Source organism: Notolepis coatsorum (genome assembly GCF_963971535.1).
Source record: "Notolepis coatsorum genome assembly, chromosome: 9".
Classification (NCBI taxonomy): Eukaryota; Metazoa; Chordata; class Actinopteri; order Aulopiformes; family Paralepididae; genus Notolepis; species Notolepis coatsorum.
Window position 1 is genome coordinate 149,093,145 of NC_140173.1, and position 18,857 is coordinate 149,112,001.

The 18,857-nt window shown below is 43.9% G+C and overlaps 1 protein-coding gene across 2 annotated transcripts in view; it reads right to left on the bottom strand.

Moving 5' to 3' along the window:
- The window catches only part of nid1a (nidogen 1a), a 114,713-nt gene that overhangs the window by 67,370 nt on the left and 28,486 nt on the right, over positions 1-18,857 (bottom strand). The window contains exons 5-10 of one of the 2 annotated variants that reach the window (XM_084322194.1): positions 17,981-18,043; positions 16,646-16,789; positions 16,109-16,360; positions 10,332-10,532; positions 7,010-7,243; positions 5,034-5,171 (exon numbers count right to left, since the gene is read on the bottom strand). In XM_084322194.1, the coding sequence (XP_084178320.1) occupies positions 5,034-5,171; positions 7,010-7,243; positions 10,332-10,532; positions 16,109-16,360; positions 16,646-16,789; positions 17,981-18,043 (1,032 nt within the window). The remainder of the gene's footprint in view (positions 1-5,033; positions 5,172-7,009; positions 7,244-10,331; positions 10,533-16,108; positions 16,361-16,645; positions 16,790-17,980; positions 18,044-18,857) is intronic. The other variant, XM_084322195.1, reaches the window with a different exon arrangement.

The following is an 18,857-nucleotide window of genomic DNA, read 5'->3' on the forward strand; positions in this document are numbered from 1 at the left end:
ACTGCCTTGGAGTTCTCACTCTGTTCCCTACATCTGTCCTGCATCTCTGTGTTCTTTCTGTTCTCTCTCCCTCTCCCTCTCCCTCTCCCTCTCTCTCTCTCTCTCTCTCTCTCTCTCTCTCTCTCTCTCTCTCTCTCTCTCTCTCTCTCTCTCTCTCTCTCTCTCTCTCTCTCTCTCTCTCTCTCTCCCTTCCTCTGTTAGTTCAGTATTTCATGTATTATGTGTCTCTTGTCTTGGTCTAGTCTCTTTGTATATTCGATCGTCATTGCAATTCTAACGTAGGCAGCTGTGCCAGGGAGACCCAGGGAGCTCCGGCCGAGTGTTTAGAACGGGGATCAAAGGGAAAATAATATCAAAAGCGCTCAAGCGTTGGCGACGAAACACGAGTATAGTCGTTTTTGGCGCAGAAAGAGTTAAGTGTGGGGTCGCCCAAAAAAAAGGGGGGTCATGGTATAAAAAAGTTTGAGAACCCCTGGTCTAGTCCAGCGGTCAACAACCTTTTTGACATGGAGTGCCTGTTTGAAATATAGTTGTAACTAGTGTGCCTCAACAATATTCCATGCATCGTAATTTTTTTCTTCTCATAATCAGGTCTTTTTAATGATAATTTTTACATTATTACATCATTATTGTTATTATTAACTATTATTATGATGGTTGTATCAACCCTAAATCTGAGTTGGGGGGGGATGCAATGCAGACAAACAGCTGCATACAGTGTGACCATTTCACTCACATTTGCCCATTCATTTTTGGACACATCACACACCATCGGTGTGTGTACTGTACGTGTGCTGTCATAGCTCCACCTACAGGCCTAATGGAGAACACCAGGAGAACACCAGGATGTGAATGGAGGGTGAATGTGAGGTATATTGTGTAAATAAGTTTTGATTGATCGCAAGACTACACTGTAAAAAAATAAATAATAAGTTACCAGAACTTAAAAATATTGAGTTCAGTTACTGTGCATTAAGGTTTTCAGTTTTCAATCCATAATAAGTTAACAGAAAAATAAGTACACAACCACATTATTTCAACCTAATAAAACTATGTTTATTGTCATTGTTTTAAGAACACAAGTTGACTTGGTAATACTCACATTTTGAGTTAAAAAAAAGTGCTTTTAACATGTGCAATGTTCAATGAAATAGAAAAATAAATAATAAAATGTGTTGATTAATCCCACTGGTCACAATGGTGACCGTAATAATGTTTTTGTTATAAGGCTCTGCAAATGTTACTGAATGATGTAGCAATGTATTTCCAGCTAAATTGAAATAATAAACAAATAAAGGGTCTCAATTAAATATGTGGTAGTAAAAAGAACCTGTGGGAGGATTTCAACAAGATAAATGCGACAACAGTGCAAAATATTTCACTATAATATAAAAAAAAATATATAATTTATTTTTATTTTTTTATGCTGCCCCCTGTGCCTATGAAAATGCCCCCGCGTGCCTATGGTTGCCTACCCCTGGTCTAGTCTGTTCTTTCAGTTTTTGCCTTCAGTTTTATGTTCTAGTTTAGTTTCCTGCGCTATCTTTAATAAACACTCTTGGAACCTGCTCCCGCGTCCTGCTCCCGCGTCCTACGCTCGCGCCCTTGTGACATTGATTTGATGTTTGGTCTGGGGTCGTCTGGGGTCATACGGTGCAGGCAGAGGTTGATTTTGTCTACTGGGAGGGTCCACGTAGTAATTGTAAACAAGAGCCCAGTTCCCCAGGCAGGAAATGAAATCATGGAACAGATGTAGAGTAAAGAGGAGCCACCTTTACACTGGGTCAGTGCATGTGAGCGGATCGGAGCGTGAGCGGCGTGGGGCGCGGAGCGGCCGGTTTTGACGTGAGCGAGGAGTGGGTTTTAAAATGAGTCGGCGCGACGTCCGGAGCGAGAGTTCTCCTCCGCTCCAATCCACTCCAGGCCGCTCACAGTGGTTTAACACTGATGTAATATATACATGCAGTACAATGCCAAAGCAACAGATGGCGATGTACAAACATGAAGGCCATTTTCAACCAATGAGAAGGGTGAACCTGTGATAGGCTGTTCGTTCAGGCTTTGTCACTGTAGAGACGCCCACACTCACTCCAGTTAGCAAAAGTATCGACGCTATTGTTGTTGACGTTAGCTTACATGCTAACGGCAGCGACCATAGCATTGTGGCTCGGCTAGCCTATCATCGCTTAATAGAGATAGTGAATGGATAAACAACGTTATTTAACATTGCAGAATGGCTACAATTACAATGCGGCTCAATACAAACAATTGTTAAGGGGCCCAGGGGGTGTAGACTGTTGTAGTTTGAGCTCATTTACACCATGCTCCAAAAAAAGAAAAAAAAAAACTGCCGAGCGATCTGGCGCGGGGAGCGGGGAGCGCTCGATTCAAGGTGAGCGGGGAGCGAGCGGAGAGCGACTTGGGGGCGGGGTCAACATGAGTGATTAGCGGAGCGGACCAAGCTTTAAAGAGCGAAGAGCGGATTTCTCGGCCGCGCCGATCCGCTCACGTGGCCTGCACTGGGTCACAGTCTGACCACAACATTCAAGATACAGTACCATTTATTTATGAATTACCATTATAACATACCATTATATTAAATATAGGGCTGTCAGTTTATCGCGTTAATTAGATAAATTAATTACACAGCAAATGATCGCGTTATGAAAATTAACTCAAAATGTATTTAAAAAAAGAAATAAAAATTATTATTATTTATTTATTATTATTATTATTATTATTATTATTATTTATTTTTTTAATCTCATTCATTCCATAAGCATGTTGCATGTTCTTGGTATCTGATTCTAGGGACATATATGGATATCAGGGAATGTATTCCCAGTGTCAGAAATACTGTGTCTGTTACTAGGCTTGAGTAAATTGTAATGAACCAAATGAGAATATCAATCAATAAAAAATGTTTTATCTTTGACTGTGAATAACACCATGCTAAAATTGACCAGATCTGAAAAATCTAAGCAAATGAATAAATGAAAGATGATTAAACAGAATGTTTTGTAGATACAGTACTGAATTCTGCCATCCGGACACATGCCATTTGAAATATGATTATAGTATAGAATATCAGGCCTAAAATGGTTATGCGATTAAAATGCGATTAATTAGATTAATTAATTACAAATCCTGTAATTAATTAGATTAATTTTTTTAATTGCCTGACAGCACTAATCAAATATTATAGATACCGTTACATTGCATCATCCAAATTAATTAGTCAAAATGTCTATTTTCCGCAAATGTATTCGGAAATGTAAATGGCATCCAGTGCTAAACCTCTGTTTCTCTGTCACATCCTGCCATTTTCACCGTACAGATGTCGGAGACTTGTGATGTGTGATGCAGCGATGCTTGTGAAGTGCGTGTGTGATGATGATTGATTGATTGATTGATTGAAAAGTTTATTAACAGATTGCAGAATGGGTACAGTACAGTACAGCTCAATACATACAATTGTTAAGGGGATGCAGACCAGAGAAAGACTTTCGTCTTGTTTACATCAGGGTCCCCCATTTTCAATTCATCATAACATATATGACATACATGACATACAGATAGACAGTACTGCTACATCTATACATTTATGACATATCAGATTTGCAAATACAGTACTGTTTGTGATACAAAAGTGTCCAGAAAAAGAGTGTATATACATTTGGCGTAGAAACTGTACATTGGAGGAGGTTGGGTGGGTGGGGGGTGGGGTTGGGTGGGTTGGGTGAGGGCTGTACATTGGAGGTGGGGGGGGGGGGGGGGGGTTGGGTAGGGGACACACACACATTTTACACTGTACATTGGAATACTGACAAAGCCTTACTTGGTCATTTACTGTACAACTAGGTTAGGACATTTGTAGGGGCCAGTTTCGAATTGCTTGTGAAGTGCGTGTGTGATGATGTTTGTGAAGTGCGTGTGTGATGATGTTTGTGAAGTGCGTGTGTGATGATGTTTGTGAAGTGCGTGTGTGATGATGTTTGTGAAGTGCGTGTGTGATGATGTTTGTGAAGTGCGTGTGTGATGATGTTTGTGAAGTGCGTGTGTGATGATGTTTGTGAAGTGCGTGTGTGATGATGTTTGTGAAGTGCGTTTCAAGTTTCAAGTTTCTTTAATAGTTGTCATACAGAAGTACAGAATACTTTCATACAAAATGCTTCTTACTGTTACGCTCCAGAGACTGTGCTAGACAAGATAGTATCAAATAACATAGTATAGCATGTAATTTAGAAGAAGAAAATGAGGTCACAGTGTTTGGTATAGACATATGTACAATGTTCTGAGTTACCATATAATATACAATACTATGCAGTGTACTAATGTACAGTACTATATAGTGCAAAGCAGAAATGGGATGAGGTACAATTTAGGTACAATTTACAGTAAGGTGTACGAGTTGTAGTGCAATCCTTCATCAATAAATATAAAGTGTGGGGAGTGGGTGCTACAGTGTGTTTGTTTAAAGTGGGTGTGTGCTATAAAGTGTGTGGAGTGGGTGCTACAGTGTGTTTGTTTAAAGTGAGTGTGTGCGTGTGGATGTGTGTGCTATGTGCGTTTGGTGGTTGTTGTTGTGTAGTGTTCATTGTTCGTTTAGCAGCCTGATGGCCTGGGGATAGAAGCTTCTTCTGAGTCTTTCTGTGCTCGCCTTGAGACTCCGGTATCGCTTGCCTGACCGCAGCAGTTCAAAGAGGCAGTTGTTCGGGTGGCTGGAGTCTTTAATGATTCTCTTAGCCTTGCCCTTGCAACGCTTGTTGTAAATGTTCTGGAGGGTGGGGAGCCCCCCTCCAATTGTGCGTTCGGCTGAACGTGTCACTCTTTGTAGTCTGCGTGTGTGATGATGTTTGTGAAGTGCGTGTGTGATGATGTTTGTGAAGTGCGTGTGTGATGATGTTTGTGAAGTGCGTGTGTGATGATGTTTGTGAAGTGCGTGTGTGATGTAGCGATGCTTGTGGAGTGCGTGTGTGATGTAGCAATGCTTGTGGAGTGCGTGTGCGTCGAGGCAGCGGTGTTGGACGTACCCTGGCACATGCGTCCGTCCCCGCTGAAGCCGGTGGCGCACTCGCAGGTGAACTGAGGGCCCTGGCCCGGTCGGCACACAGCGTTGGTGTCGCAGCCGTGTCTGCCCGTGAAGCAGGCGTTCTCTTCAGGCTGCCCTCCTGAGGAGGTTCAGAGTACAGAGGAACACACGCGTCACTTTCTACTGGGTGCCGTGGCCCAAAGAATGACGTGAAAAGTCAAGTTAAAAGCCAGCGGACTCAAACTGCACCAACAACACACGGCTTATTGACAACACTTTGAGCCCCACGTCCCTTGGTTTGACCCAAAGGGTTCTATTATATTTAATTTGGTTGCATTTCAAACCTTTATTTAAACCAGAAAGACCCAAAGAATGACGTGAAGTAAAGCCAGCTTTAGAGGCTTTACTTCACATTTCATGTAGTGCATGCATTCATTCACTCATTCATCCATTCACTCATTTACATTAAAGGAACACGCCAACGTTTTGGGAAATTAGCTTATTTGCCATCTACCCTGGAGTTAGACAAGCAGATACATACCCTTTTCTTCTCTGTGCATGCATTAGGCTTTTATTTCTCCACGTGGTAAATACACACAGGTCACAACATGTTTACAGGAACGTTTTGGAGTTGTATTTGGAGTGTATTTCGTGACTGTTGGGAACTAGGCTACACTGGCACACCTACTTCCAGTGAATGCCGCTAAGCTAGGCTAACGGTGCGACCGTTCCCTTAAGCCTAATGCATGCACAGAGAAGAAAATGGTATGTATCTGCTTGTCTAACTCCAGGGTAGATGGCAAATAAGCTAATTTCCCAAGCCCTGATTACAGAGGTCAGCGGGGGCAAAGATCTATTTAAGAGAATAGAAAATGCATGACCTACAATGATAACATGCAAAACACAGCAAAAGCAAAAGGATGCCCATGTAATCATTATGAATGAATTAATGAATGAATTAATATAGTGCGTTTCTTGGACTATGACACAATTTAAAGCCCGTTACCAGATGCTGCCACATCATACTAAACACATGTTTAACCAATAGTCACTTCTACCACTCAGCTCCTCTCTTTCCCAAAAGCAACACAGACAGACAGACACACACACACACAGTCTCTCTCAACCAGGATGCAGCGTAATGCAATGAAACCAGGAAGGAAGTGACATCAGGCCCCAAAAGAACAGGAAGTCCAACAGACACGATAATCCGGTGACCTCACCGTTGACTAGGGCAGACCTCGACTAGTCGAATAGTCGACTAATCGATCGAAAGGAGCCGTAGTCGACTGCCAACCTCTTAGTCGAATGCAAAAAAATAAGTATATATATATTTTTTTAATCATTCTTTCCAAAAGCAAAGATGCCTAGAAGCGTGGCTAACGCTATAATGGCGTGCATACCAGCGAGGCTAACTGCCTAAGAAAACGGGCACAGAGGCACTGAAAATGGATTTCACCCGTCTAATGAACACACTAGACTTCATATATCAAGATGTATCCATCAGTGGACCAATTGCATGCTTTTGCAGAGGACAAGAAGCCTTCAGTCGACACCTTCAGACATTAAGCACCCCCCACAGCCCAAATGGAATGACCCCAAAAAAAAGAAAAAAATTATATATATATGTAACGGTTGTGACAACGTCACCTCAAACTTCGATGCCCCGAGGGAGTTTTGAACACGGGTCTCCCATGCCGCGTGCAACAGCACAGACCGCTATACCAAGAAGTGAACTCACTGCTTTGTAACGTGTCTATGTGTCTTTTGAGGATGAGAGTGAGTTTAACCCACAGCACCGCTACTCACCCCAGCCCTTTATTTATTTATTTATTTATTTATTTATTTATTTTATTTATTTATTTATTTATTTATTTTGCATTCGTGGGGGTAGTCGACATACCAGACTAGCAAATCGGCAAATTTTGCCCAATCAAAGTCGACTATATACAAGTCCTCAGTCGGGGACAGGCCTACCGTTGACGTCTCCGATCTTGTTGCTCATGGCGAAGCGGATGAGCTTCTGCGCGGCGTCGTACATGACGAACACCTGGTCCACGCTGAGCATCTGGGTGGGGGGCGCGGCGCGGGACGCCTCGTCGTGCTGGCAGCCCAGGAAGGTGATGGTGTTGCGCCACTGGTAGGTGCGGGTCTCGGCGGTGCCGTCGGCCTGAGTCACCACGTAGTTCCGGGTGGAGGACGACGTGATCACTGTGGGGGCGGAGAGGAGGAGGAGGACAAGACGGGTTAGAATAGAATAGAATAGAAATACTTTAATCATCCCGAGGGAAATTTGACACTACAACCGTCTGTAGTGTGGTAGTGAAAGGGTTAACCTTCTGTAGTGTGGTGGTGAAAGGGTTAACCTTCTGTAGTGTGGTGGTGAAAGGGTTAACCTTCTGTAGTGTGGTGGTGAAAGGGTTAACCTTCTGTAGTGTGGTGGTGAAAGGGTTAACCTTCTGTAGTGTGGCGGTGAAAGGGTTAACCTTCTGTAGTGTGGTAGTGAAAGGGTTAACCTTCTGTAGTGTGGCAGTGAAAGGGTTAACCTTCTGTAGTGTGGCGGTGAAAGGGTTAACCTTCTGTAGTGTGGTAGTGAAAGGGTTAACCTTCTGTAGTGTGGTAGTGAAAGGGTTAACATTCTGTATTGTCACAGTGAAAGGGATAACCCTTTGGTGGTGTGGTAGTGAAAGGGTTAACCTTCTGTATTGTGGTAGTGAAAGGGTTAACCTTCTGTAGTGTGGTAGTGAAAGTGTTAACCTTCTGTAGTGTGGTAGTGAAAGGGTTAACATTCTGTATTGTCACAGTGAAAGGGATAACCCTTTGGTGGTGTGGTAGTGAAAGGGTTAACCTTCTGTATTGTCGCAGTGAAAGGGTTAACCCTTTGGTGGTGTGGTAGTTACGTTATTGCTGTTTCCCACCATCTTGAAAACGCAATGTAATTTCTAAATCGTCTCGTTTAAAACAAATAAAACATTGACATTTGCATGGTGTACCTTTCTGTGCGTATAGCTCAACATGAATATATTCGCAATTAATCGTAAAAAGAAATCGCAGAATTTGATTTCAAACAAAAATGCTTTGATTGATTGATTGATTGATTGATTGAAAACTTTATTAACAGATTGCAGAATGGGTACAGTACAGTACAGCTCAATACATACAATTGTTAAGGGGATGCAGACCAGAGAAAGACTTTCGTCTTGTTTACATCAGGGTCCCCCATTTTCAATTCATCATAACATATACGACACACACGACATACAGATAGACAGTTTAAAGAATAACGTTAGTGGTAGAAGGGAACTCGTTTTGTGGAAAAATGGAAAGCTTTTCAATGTTCATGAGGCACAATTGTTACAATAGCCGATAATCCATTTCCCCAATGATAAATCCCTATACGGGTGGTGGACCTCGCGGGCGGTCCAAAGTGACGTCAGACTACACACCTCTCTATAGGAGCCACCGCTCATTGGTCACGGTTGTCATTTAATGACAGTCACCTGTTATTTGATCACCTGTGTTCGCAGACCAAGATGGCCGCGGGCGAATACTATGAATAGGCCTAAAGTCGGGGGTCGCAGGAGTGACCTCAGTAATGGGAGTCGCCGGCCAAAAGAATAGAAGGGTTGGACCTGGAACCCTTGGGGGTAACAGATGGTTACTTTGCAGTGGCTTCTCTGTCACGGGTTCGAGCCCACAGGGGTTTAGTCACGGCTAAGAACACCATGATACACTTCCTAAATGTAGCACTGAACGGCACAGGAAGTCCTTCATTCCGACAGCCATCAGACGTTACACTGCATCACTGAGCACAGGGTGACAGTTACCATCTTCCTGGACTCTTACTTTTAAAACAACACTGTTCAATATTACACTTACTGAAGACGTCTGTATATTTTTACTGTATATTTATTACTGTATATTTTATGCTAGAATGTACATAACATACGAAATGTGAATCCCGGTCCGTATTATTATTATTATCTTATTCTTAGGCCTATTCTATTCTTATTCTTAGGCAATTTGTTTTGTTATTCTTATTCGTGACGTTGTTCTGTCTAAATGTCTAAATGTTTACTGTGAGCAATTTGTAGTGTCAAATTTCCCTCGGGATGATTAAAGTATTTATATTCTATTCTATTCTATGCTGATCTCCAGAAGCTAGCTTTTAGGAAGACAAAAAAGCTGTGTTTTCAGATTGATCTGCATTTTCTTTTTACTGTGTTATGTAACTTGTATTGTATGTTATTGTTTCTTGGTTGTGTATTTGTATTCACTCCGGTGGCAAACCATGTTTCCCCTCGGGGATTAAGAATAAAAAAACCATACCAACCATACCATACCATCGATTTCTGATATTATATAATGAGTTTTGAACATGTTTCAAGGGCCCTCGGGTCATGTAACTCACAGAAGTTACAAGGTTTACACATTGACAGCTGTGATCAGCGTAATATCTGTGTCAGTGCTTGTCTCCGAGGGCTTTAGAAGACCTGAAATTGTCCCCCACCGCTAATTTGATATTTTGCATAATGCGCTTATGTCAAGTATCCTTTTCCATCGGCTCAATGAAGGGTTAACTCCCTCACGTTCCCACTGGATGAGAAATGGAGTTTATATTGCTCCCGCCTCCCTGTCAGTCAGCTGTCTGAGTTCGAACAGAACAGACGGGCATCACGTCCCCGCCTCAGCAAGGACTCTTTGTTTTTTGTTTTTACAACACAGAATCCATTATTTATTGCAGTGCACTGCTCTAACTTATTATAATAAATATAAAGGAAAAGTAATAAAAGTGTGTTTATTTGACTAAAACATGGGTAGGTCTGATTCACCACGCTGTGACTTTATGCTAGCTGACACGAGCACATGTAGCCCCAGATCAGACCCAAATGACTGCATTGAAAGCCTTGTTTTGTGTAACTTGTGTAACCGGTCTTATTTGACATGCCCCGAGTGGGAGTTGAACCCCCGGTCTCCCGCGCCACGGGCGGCATCACAGACCACTAGACCAAGAGGCGAATTCACTTCTTGGTAATGGGTCTGGATGCCTCTGGGCGAGTGAGTTTACTTGCAGTACCGCTTAACGTCCACAGCCACTTCACTACATTGTCCATCGTGACTGTGGATAGACACGCGGCGTCTCCGTTACACTTGCTAAAGGGTGTTTATTCACAGTTTATTTGCAACAAGAAAAAAATTTGATAAAATTGTTTGTAATTATAATTTTCGAAGCCCAAAAACAGGCTTTGGGGGGAAACAGCTCTATCTCACACCGGGCTGCTGCCTCCTCCTCACTTACTGTTGTGGCTGTACTGGTAGATCTCCGAGTAGCTGTCGATCTGCACCGTAGCGTCGCCGGGGATCTCCGGGACGCGCCCCTCCATGGTGGTGCTCACCGCCAGGTGGTCGTGCTCGTCGATGCCTTTGAACTCCTGCTTGATGGTCAGCCTCTCGTTCCCCGGAGAGAAGGTCACCTCGGCCTGGCGCGTGAACTCCCCGCCTGCGGGGGGCGCGCGGGAGAGGGAGGAAAGAGGGGAGGTTAGGTTAACACCACCAACAGCAAAACATCTCCTCCCTGGCCCCGGATGAACCCCGAGCCTGGCTGTCTGAGCGAGTGTATACGGGGAATTCTGGGAGGAATGATGCTGGAAGCAGCTGGAGAGTGTAAGTGGAACAGCAGCTGCGGGGGGGGAGGGGGGGGGGTTACATCCGATCTGAGTGCAGTTGCGGGAACAAGGCTGTTCGTCTCACTCTGTCCACCACCGTTGTTGTTCTATATTCCTGGTAGCTAAGATAAGACAAGATATTCCTTTATTGACCCCATTGGGGAAATTCAGGCATCATAGCAGCATGGGGGGAGGGGGAGGGGGATGGGGGGTACAGGTAGTAAAAAACAAGCAGTGTAAACAATATAACAAGTCAATATAACTAACTAACTAACTAACTAACTAAAACTGAAATATACAGTATTCACAGTATCACAGTATCACATAAGGTGCACAAGGTAGTGTTATTGTCCTTTTTAGGTTCCTACCTAGTAGTTCTAGTTGGATGTCTGGCAGCAGTCCCTGCCCACTGAGGGGTTCTCCAGGAGAGCAGCCAGCTTCCTTCTCATCCGCCTGAACTGAGCTGAGCTTCACGGTGAAGACGCTGTATAGCTACTAGGGTGGATATTCTGATAAACCGAATCGATAATACATCTATGTGGACAGAACTACGGACGAGCTAGCTCATTCTCCTTGTAACAAAGATAATCAATAATATACATCTATGTGGACAGAACTACGGACGAGCTAGCTCATTCTCCTTGTAACAAAGATAATCAATAATACACATCTATGTGGACAGAACTACGGACGAGCTAGCTCATTCTCCTTGTAACAAAAATAATCAATAATACACATCTATGTGGACAGAACTACGGACGAGCTAGCTCATTCTCCTTGTAACAAAGATAATCAATAATATACATCTATGTGGACAGAACTACGGACGAGCTAGCTCATTCTCCTTGTAACAAAGATAATCAATAATATACATCTATGTGGACAGAACTACGGACGAGCTAGCTCATTCTCCTTGTAACAAAGATAATCAATAATACACATCTATGTGGACAGAACTACGGACGAGCTAGCTCATTCTCCTTGTAACAAAGATAATCAATAATATACATCCATGTGTACAGAACTACTGACGAGCTAGCTCATTCTCCTTGTAACAAAGATAATCAATAATATACATCTATGTGGACAGAACTACGGACGAGCTAGCTCATTCTCCTTGTAACAAAGATAATCAATAATATACATCTATGTGGACAGAACTACGGACGAGCTAGCTCATTCTCCTTGTAACAAAGATAATCAATAATATACATCTATGTGGACAGAACTACGGACGAGCTAGCTCATTCTCCTTGTAACAAAGATAATCAATAATATACATCTATGTGGACAGAACTACGGACGAGCTAGCTCATTCTCCTTGTAACAAAGATAATCAATAATACATCTATGTGGACAGAACTACGGACGAGCTAGCTTATTCTCCTTGTAACAAAGATAATCAATAATACATCTATGTCAGGGGTGGCCAACCAGTCAGAGACTAAGAGCCACAAAAAAATGACTGTGGTACCACAAAGAGCCACACCATATACCAGCGTTTCTCAACCTTTTTTTTCAGTCACGGCACCCTTCATGTGTTTATAGGTCTCACCCTCTGGCCTCTGAAGTTGCTAATGTCTTTTTTATTTGGGCCTCACAGGGTTAAAAGTACCCTGTGAGACCCACGGTTGCAAAATTACAAAATCACTTTTAGCCATTTAAAAAAATAATGTTTATTTAAAAAATGTTAAAGGGGAACTATTTTACTATTTCTTTCACTATTTGGGCACTTTTACACAATTCCTGCGAGTCTATGGAACACCTAGGTTTTTTTCAAAAAAATGCATTGTTTTGTATTTCTAATCAAGTACTAAAAACCGCATTTTTCTACCTCAAGATCTTAAGCCGTTTTGAGGCTGGGCTCCAACCACTGTGTGGCCTGGTGCCAACTGCCACATCAACTGCCACATTATTATGCAGCTGAGAAATCTCTGACATCACAGATATGCACATTTTCAGATGACTCAGTTCAGTGAGGGTGAATATTGTGAGAGGAGAATTGGAAGAATTCGCCAATATGAGAATTAGAGACATATATCCTATTAATATAAGTCAACATAGCTAAGAAACAATGGTAAACACTGAAAAAAGCCATTTATAAGATAGTTCCCCTTTAAGCACATGTATAGTCAATTGGTCCTGTTGTTCAGCCTCACAATGCTATTTGATAGTAAATGTGTTTATATGTCCCACCCTCTGGCCTCTGAAGTTGCTAATTTCTTTTTAATTTGGGCCTCACAGGGTTAACCTCTTAAGCCCGAGATATACAGTAAAAGTGTATATTTTCAGCATTATGTTTGTTTACCAATTATTTTAACTGTTATTAGTGAAATATAAGATTATAGAAATCTCAGGGCATTGCGTCGGAAACCGGCGCATATTGACAGGAGGAAGTGGCACAGCCAAAAGTGAGTGTAGTCTTTTGAAGGAAGAGACTCAGGGCTTTCAAATTTCGAAAAACTACCCTACCCAGCTCACACCAGCCCCTGTCAATCATCTGACTTCTGGATTTACTTTTTAATTTCTCTTATTTTTTGGGATTATCTCCCACAAACCTGAACGTTATTGCCATAAAACAGAACGCAGTTAGTTTCTCTACCTTTCTGTGAACGTCTTGCAAAAAACGGTGTTGCAATATGATGAAAAATGGTGGAGAAATTTACATTATAAAAAAGATGGCAGAATTCAGTACTGTATCTACAAAACCTTCTGTTTAATCATCTTCCCTTTATTCATTTGCTTAGATTTTTCAGGTCTGGTCAATTTTAGCATGGTGTTATTTACAGTCAAAGATAATTTTTTTTTAAATAGAATTGATATTCTCCTTTGGTTCATTACAATTTACTCAAGCCTAGTAACAGACACACTATTTCTGACACTGATCCATATATGTCCCTAGATTCAGATACCAAGAACATGCAAATGGACCATTTAAAAAAAAATTGTAAATGTTTATTCTACGTCCTTATGGAATGAGTGACATAAAAAAAAAAAAGTTAAAAAAAAAACATTTTTTTTTTTTTTAATTTTTTTTTATGGATGGAAGAGCCGCACATTGACGGGCAAAGAGCCGCATGCGGCTCGCGAGCCGCGGGTTGGCCACCCCTGATCTATGTGGACAGAACTACGGACGAGCTAGCTCATTCTCCTTGTAACAAAGATAATCAATAATATACATCTATGTGGACAGAACTACGGACGAGCTAGCTCATTCTCCTTGTAACAAAGATAATCAATAATATACATCCATGTGGACAGAACTACGGACGAGCTAGCTCATTCTCCTTGTAACAAAGATAATCAATAATATACATCCATGTGGACAGAACTACGGACGAGCTAGCTCATTCTCCTTGTAACAAAGATAATTGTGAAGAAAAGGTGGCTTGACGGACATCGAGGGCTAATAAATCCCTTTCTAGATATGGTGTCATGCGCACGCGTGGGAAGCTATCAGCGTCCTTGATGCCTAAAAAACACAAGGTAAATACGGCTATATAACTAAGTTGTATCATGTAATGGAATCCAAACAAAATTCCATCAAGAACAGACCTCACAGTGTTATGATTAGTACGGTAGGTATGCTAGTACAGTACGTTCCATGCTGGAGATATCCCTGTCTAGTCTTTTTTTTTGGCACACTTTTGTGTTGTTCTATGTGACAATCATACCACCCATCTGGCACTCCAAGCAGGATAAAACAAACACTAATAATAATTACTTAAAAATACTACAGCATATCACCCAGAGATGCAGAGTCTTGTATATTGTCTTCTCTATATATCAGACAAGAACATAATCGTCGCTGGCGGAAGAAAACCTTGTAACTCCAAAATTTTAAATTTAAAAAACTTTTTGAGGGCGAATAGAGTTATGAGGTTTAGACAGATGATCGGTTTAATGCTTTCCCATTGTTGTACTATCTCTCCAACATACTATCTCTCCAACTTACTATCTCTCCAACATACTATCTCTCCCACTTACTATCTCTCCAACATACTATCTCTCCAACATACTATCTCTCCAGCATACTATTTCTCCAACATACTATCTCTCCAACATACTATCTCTCCAACATACTATCTATCTCTCCAACATACTATCTCTCCAACATACTATCTATCTCTCCAACATACTATCTCTCCAACATACTATCTCTCCAGCATACTATCTCTCCAACATACTATCTCTCCAACATACTATCTCTCCAGCATACTATTTCTCCAACATACTATCTCTCCCACTTACTATCTCTCCAACATACTATCTCTCTCTCCAACATACTATCTCTCCAACATACTATCTCTCCAGCATACTATCTCTCCCACTTACTATCTCTCCAACATACTATCTCTCCAACATACTATCTCTCTCTCCAACATACTATCTCTCCAACATACTATCTCTCCAACATACTATCTCTCCCACTTACTATCTCTCCAGCATACTATCTCTCCAACATACTATCTCTCTCTCCAACATATTATCTCTCCAACATACTATCTCTCCAACATACTATCTCTCCAGGGCTGTTTCCTGGCTTCTGGCCAGAGGGATAAAGTTCCATTAGATCCACTGAAATCTCCATAAAATCACAAAACCCTTCTGGGGTGGAAAATAAGACTGAAATACATTCCGGAGGTCTAATACACGGGAAAGCGACTACTAATGAAACTCTTTAAGAAGCAATATACAGGAAAAAGAAAATAAGAGTGGGTCGTCTATAACGTACAGGGAATGAGGGGGAACTGCACACTAAAAAGGTTACCGAAAAGGGTTCCTCTGTGAATCATTGAAGAACCATAATTTGCTAGAGTGTAGTGTATCGTGTTTTTTATGCTAAGCACCAGTTAGACGCCACTCACTCACTCACTCACTCACTCACTCACTCACTCACTCACTCACTCAATCACCCACCCACCCACCCACCCACCCATCCACTCACTCACTCACTCACTCACTCACTCACTCACTCACTCACCCACCCACCCACCCACCCACCCACCCACCCACCCACCCACCCACCCACCCACTCACTCACTCACTCACTCACTCACTCACTCACTCACTCACCCACCCACCCACCCACCCACCCACCCACCCACTCAACCAACCCACCCACCCACCCACCCACCCACCCACTCACCCACCCACCCACCCACTCACTCACTCACCCACCCACCCACTCACTCACTCACTCACTCACTCACTCACTCACTCACTCACTCACTCACTCACTCACTCACTCACTCACTCACTCACTCACTCACTCACTCACTCACTCACTCACTCACTCACTCACTCACAGTTAGCCACCCTGCCTTGTCTCTCTCTCTCTCTCTCTCTCTCTCTCTCTCTCTCTCTCTCTCTCTCTCTCTCTGTCTCTCTCTCTCTCTCTCTCTCTCACCAATAACACTGAAGCCGTTCTGGAAGCCGGGTTGCTCCAGAGCGAAGGCCCACCCGATGACTCCGCCCAGGCCCGACAGGGGCCGCAGCGAGGGCCCCAGGCTGTCAGGGATGTAGCTGATGGCCACGTAGGAGCGTCCGTCGTTGACCACCACGTACGAGTGGAGATCGTTGCCCTCGAGCTCCACGGGCGAGCGGGCGTTCCCCACGTAGACCTCGCCGGACACCTTGCCGTTCATCCTCTGTGGTTTCCCTGGAAACACGACATCCATTACAAAGGGCTTTGACTTTGCCAATCGCAATTATCGGTACCGTTAGTCATCATAAGTAGGGACCTAACGTCTGGTTCCGGAACCGTTAAGAAGATTCTGGAACAGAATTTTTTATTGAGAAGAGTTTTCCTTAAGAACTGTGAGAGAGGTGGTGGCGGGGGCCAGACCGTGTTGGATTTTTATTAAATATCAGGCTGGCATCTCTGAGTTTCAGCGTGGTGGTACCATATGGCCTCACTGCGATGGGGAAACATGGGTGCTCTTACCCTCGGCCACGCAGTGTATCCCGTTGCCGTAGTAACCGGGCCTGCAGTGGCAGCAGTAGCCGCTGGCGTAGTCCCTGCAGTCGGCGAAGGCCGAGCACTTCCTGCTGCCGCTGTTGGAGCACGTCTCGAAGTTGTAAGAGAACACTGTTAGGAGAGAGAGGACATGAGCGGAGAGAGAGAACACTGTTAGGAGAGAGAGGACATGAGCGGAGAGAGAGAACACTGTTAGGAGAGAGAGGACATGAGCGGAGAGAGAGAACACTGTTAGGAGAGAGAGGACATGAGCGGAGAGAGAGAACACTGTTAGGAGAGAGAGGACATGAGCGGAGAGAGAGAACACTGTTAGGGGAGAGAGGACATGAGCGGAGAGAGAGAACACTGTTAGGAGAGAGAGGACACTGTTAAGAGAGAGAGGACATGAGCGGAGAGAGAGAACACTGTTAGGAGAGAGAGGACACTGTTAAGAGAGAGAGGACATGAGCGGAGAGAGAGAACACTGTTAGGAGAGAGAGGACATGAGCGGAGAGAGAGAACACTGTTAGGAGAGAGAGGACATGAGCGGAGAGAGAGAACACTGTTAGGAGAGAGAGGACATGAGCGGAGAGAGAGAACACTGTTAGGAGAGAGAGGACATGAGCGGAGAGAGAGAACACTGTTAGGAGAGAGAGGACATGAGCGGAGAGAGAGAACACTGTTAGGAGAGAGAGGACATGAGCGGAGAGAGAGAACACTGTTAGGAGAGAGAGAGAACATGAGCGGAGAGAGAGAACACTGTTAGGAGAGAGAGGACATGAGCGGAGAGAGAGAACACTGTTAGGAGAGAGAGGACATGAGCGGAGAGAGAGAACACTGTTAGGAGAGAGAGGACATGAGCGGAGAGAGAGAACACTGTTAGGAGAGAGAGGACATGAGCGGAGAGAGAGGACATGAGCGGAGAGAGAGAACACTGTTAGGAGAGAGAGGACATGAGCGGAGAGAGAGAACACTGTTAGGAGAGAGAGGACATGAGCGGAGAGAGAGAACACTGTTAGGAGAGAGAGAGAACATGAGCGGAGAGAGAGAACACTGTTAGGAGAGAGAGGACATGAGCGGAGAGAGAGAACACTGTTAGGAGAGAGAGGACATGAGCGGAGAGAGAGGACATGAGCGGAGAGAGAGAACACTGTTAGGAGAGAGAGGACATGAGCGGAGAGAGAGAACACTGTTAGGAGAGAGAGGACATGAGCGGAGAGAGAGAACACTGTTGGCGGCAAAGAAAAGAACAAAGGCGACGGCAGGAGAAGACACAGAGGAAGACGAGGAGGTATCAGATTGAGACTAAAAAGAGCTGCTTACCGCCCAGCAATTCCATCCATCTTTCTGGCGAATGCCCGTTCGTTGGAGGGTAGGATGGATGATCTGAGAGCAAGGGTCCGGTTCCAACGGGAGATGAGAGACATCAACATTATATGTCTCACAGAGACATGGCTCACGTCGACGACCCCAGACAAAAGCGTCTCTCCCTCGGATGCCTTCACAGTCTTACGTGCAGATCGCAACGCTGGCTCAGGAAAGACCATCGGCGGCGGAGTCTGCCTCATCACGAACAATTCCTGGGTTAATCCCGAGGGGGTGCAGGTCCTCTCAAACTCGTGTTCGCCGGACTTGGAACATCTTTCTATCCTATGTCGTCCGTTTCACCTCCCGAGGGAGTTCACAGCAGTCGTCATGACTGCCGTGTATATTCCCCCACACGCGAACACGGGCAAAGCGCTGGGCGAATTACACGATCATCTCAACAGACACCAGATCAAACACCCAGACGCAGCGATGGTAGTGGCCGGCGATTTCAACCAGGCCAACCTGAAGAAAGTGATGCCGTCCTTTTTCCAACACATCGCTTGCTCCACCAGAGGGAAGAACACACTCGACCACTGCTATTCCCCGTTCAAAGCGGGTTACAAGGCAGTAGCCGCTCCGCCATTAACGGGGTCCACAAGCTCGAGCGATCATGACTCCATCTTGTTATTTCCGGCATATCAACAGAGATCACGTGACGCCGTCGTGTCACGTGAGACTAAGAAGTGGACCGACGAATCAGAGGCCACGCTCAAGGACGTGCTTGCAGACACGGACTGGGATATGTTCATAGGAAGTGCCAGTGACGTCAGTGAATTAGCAGACATAGTGGTGTGCTACATAACAACAATAGCTGATGGTATTGTCCTCAGGA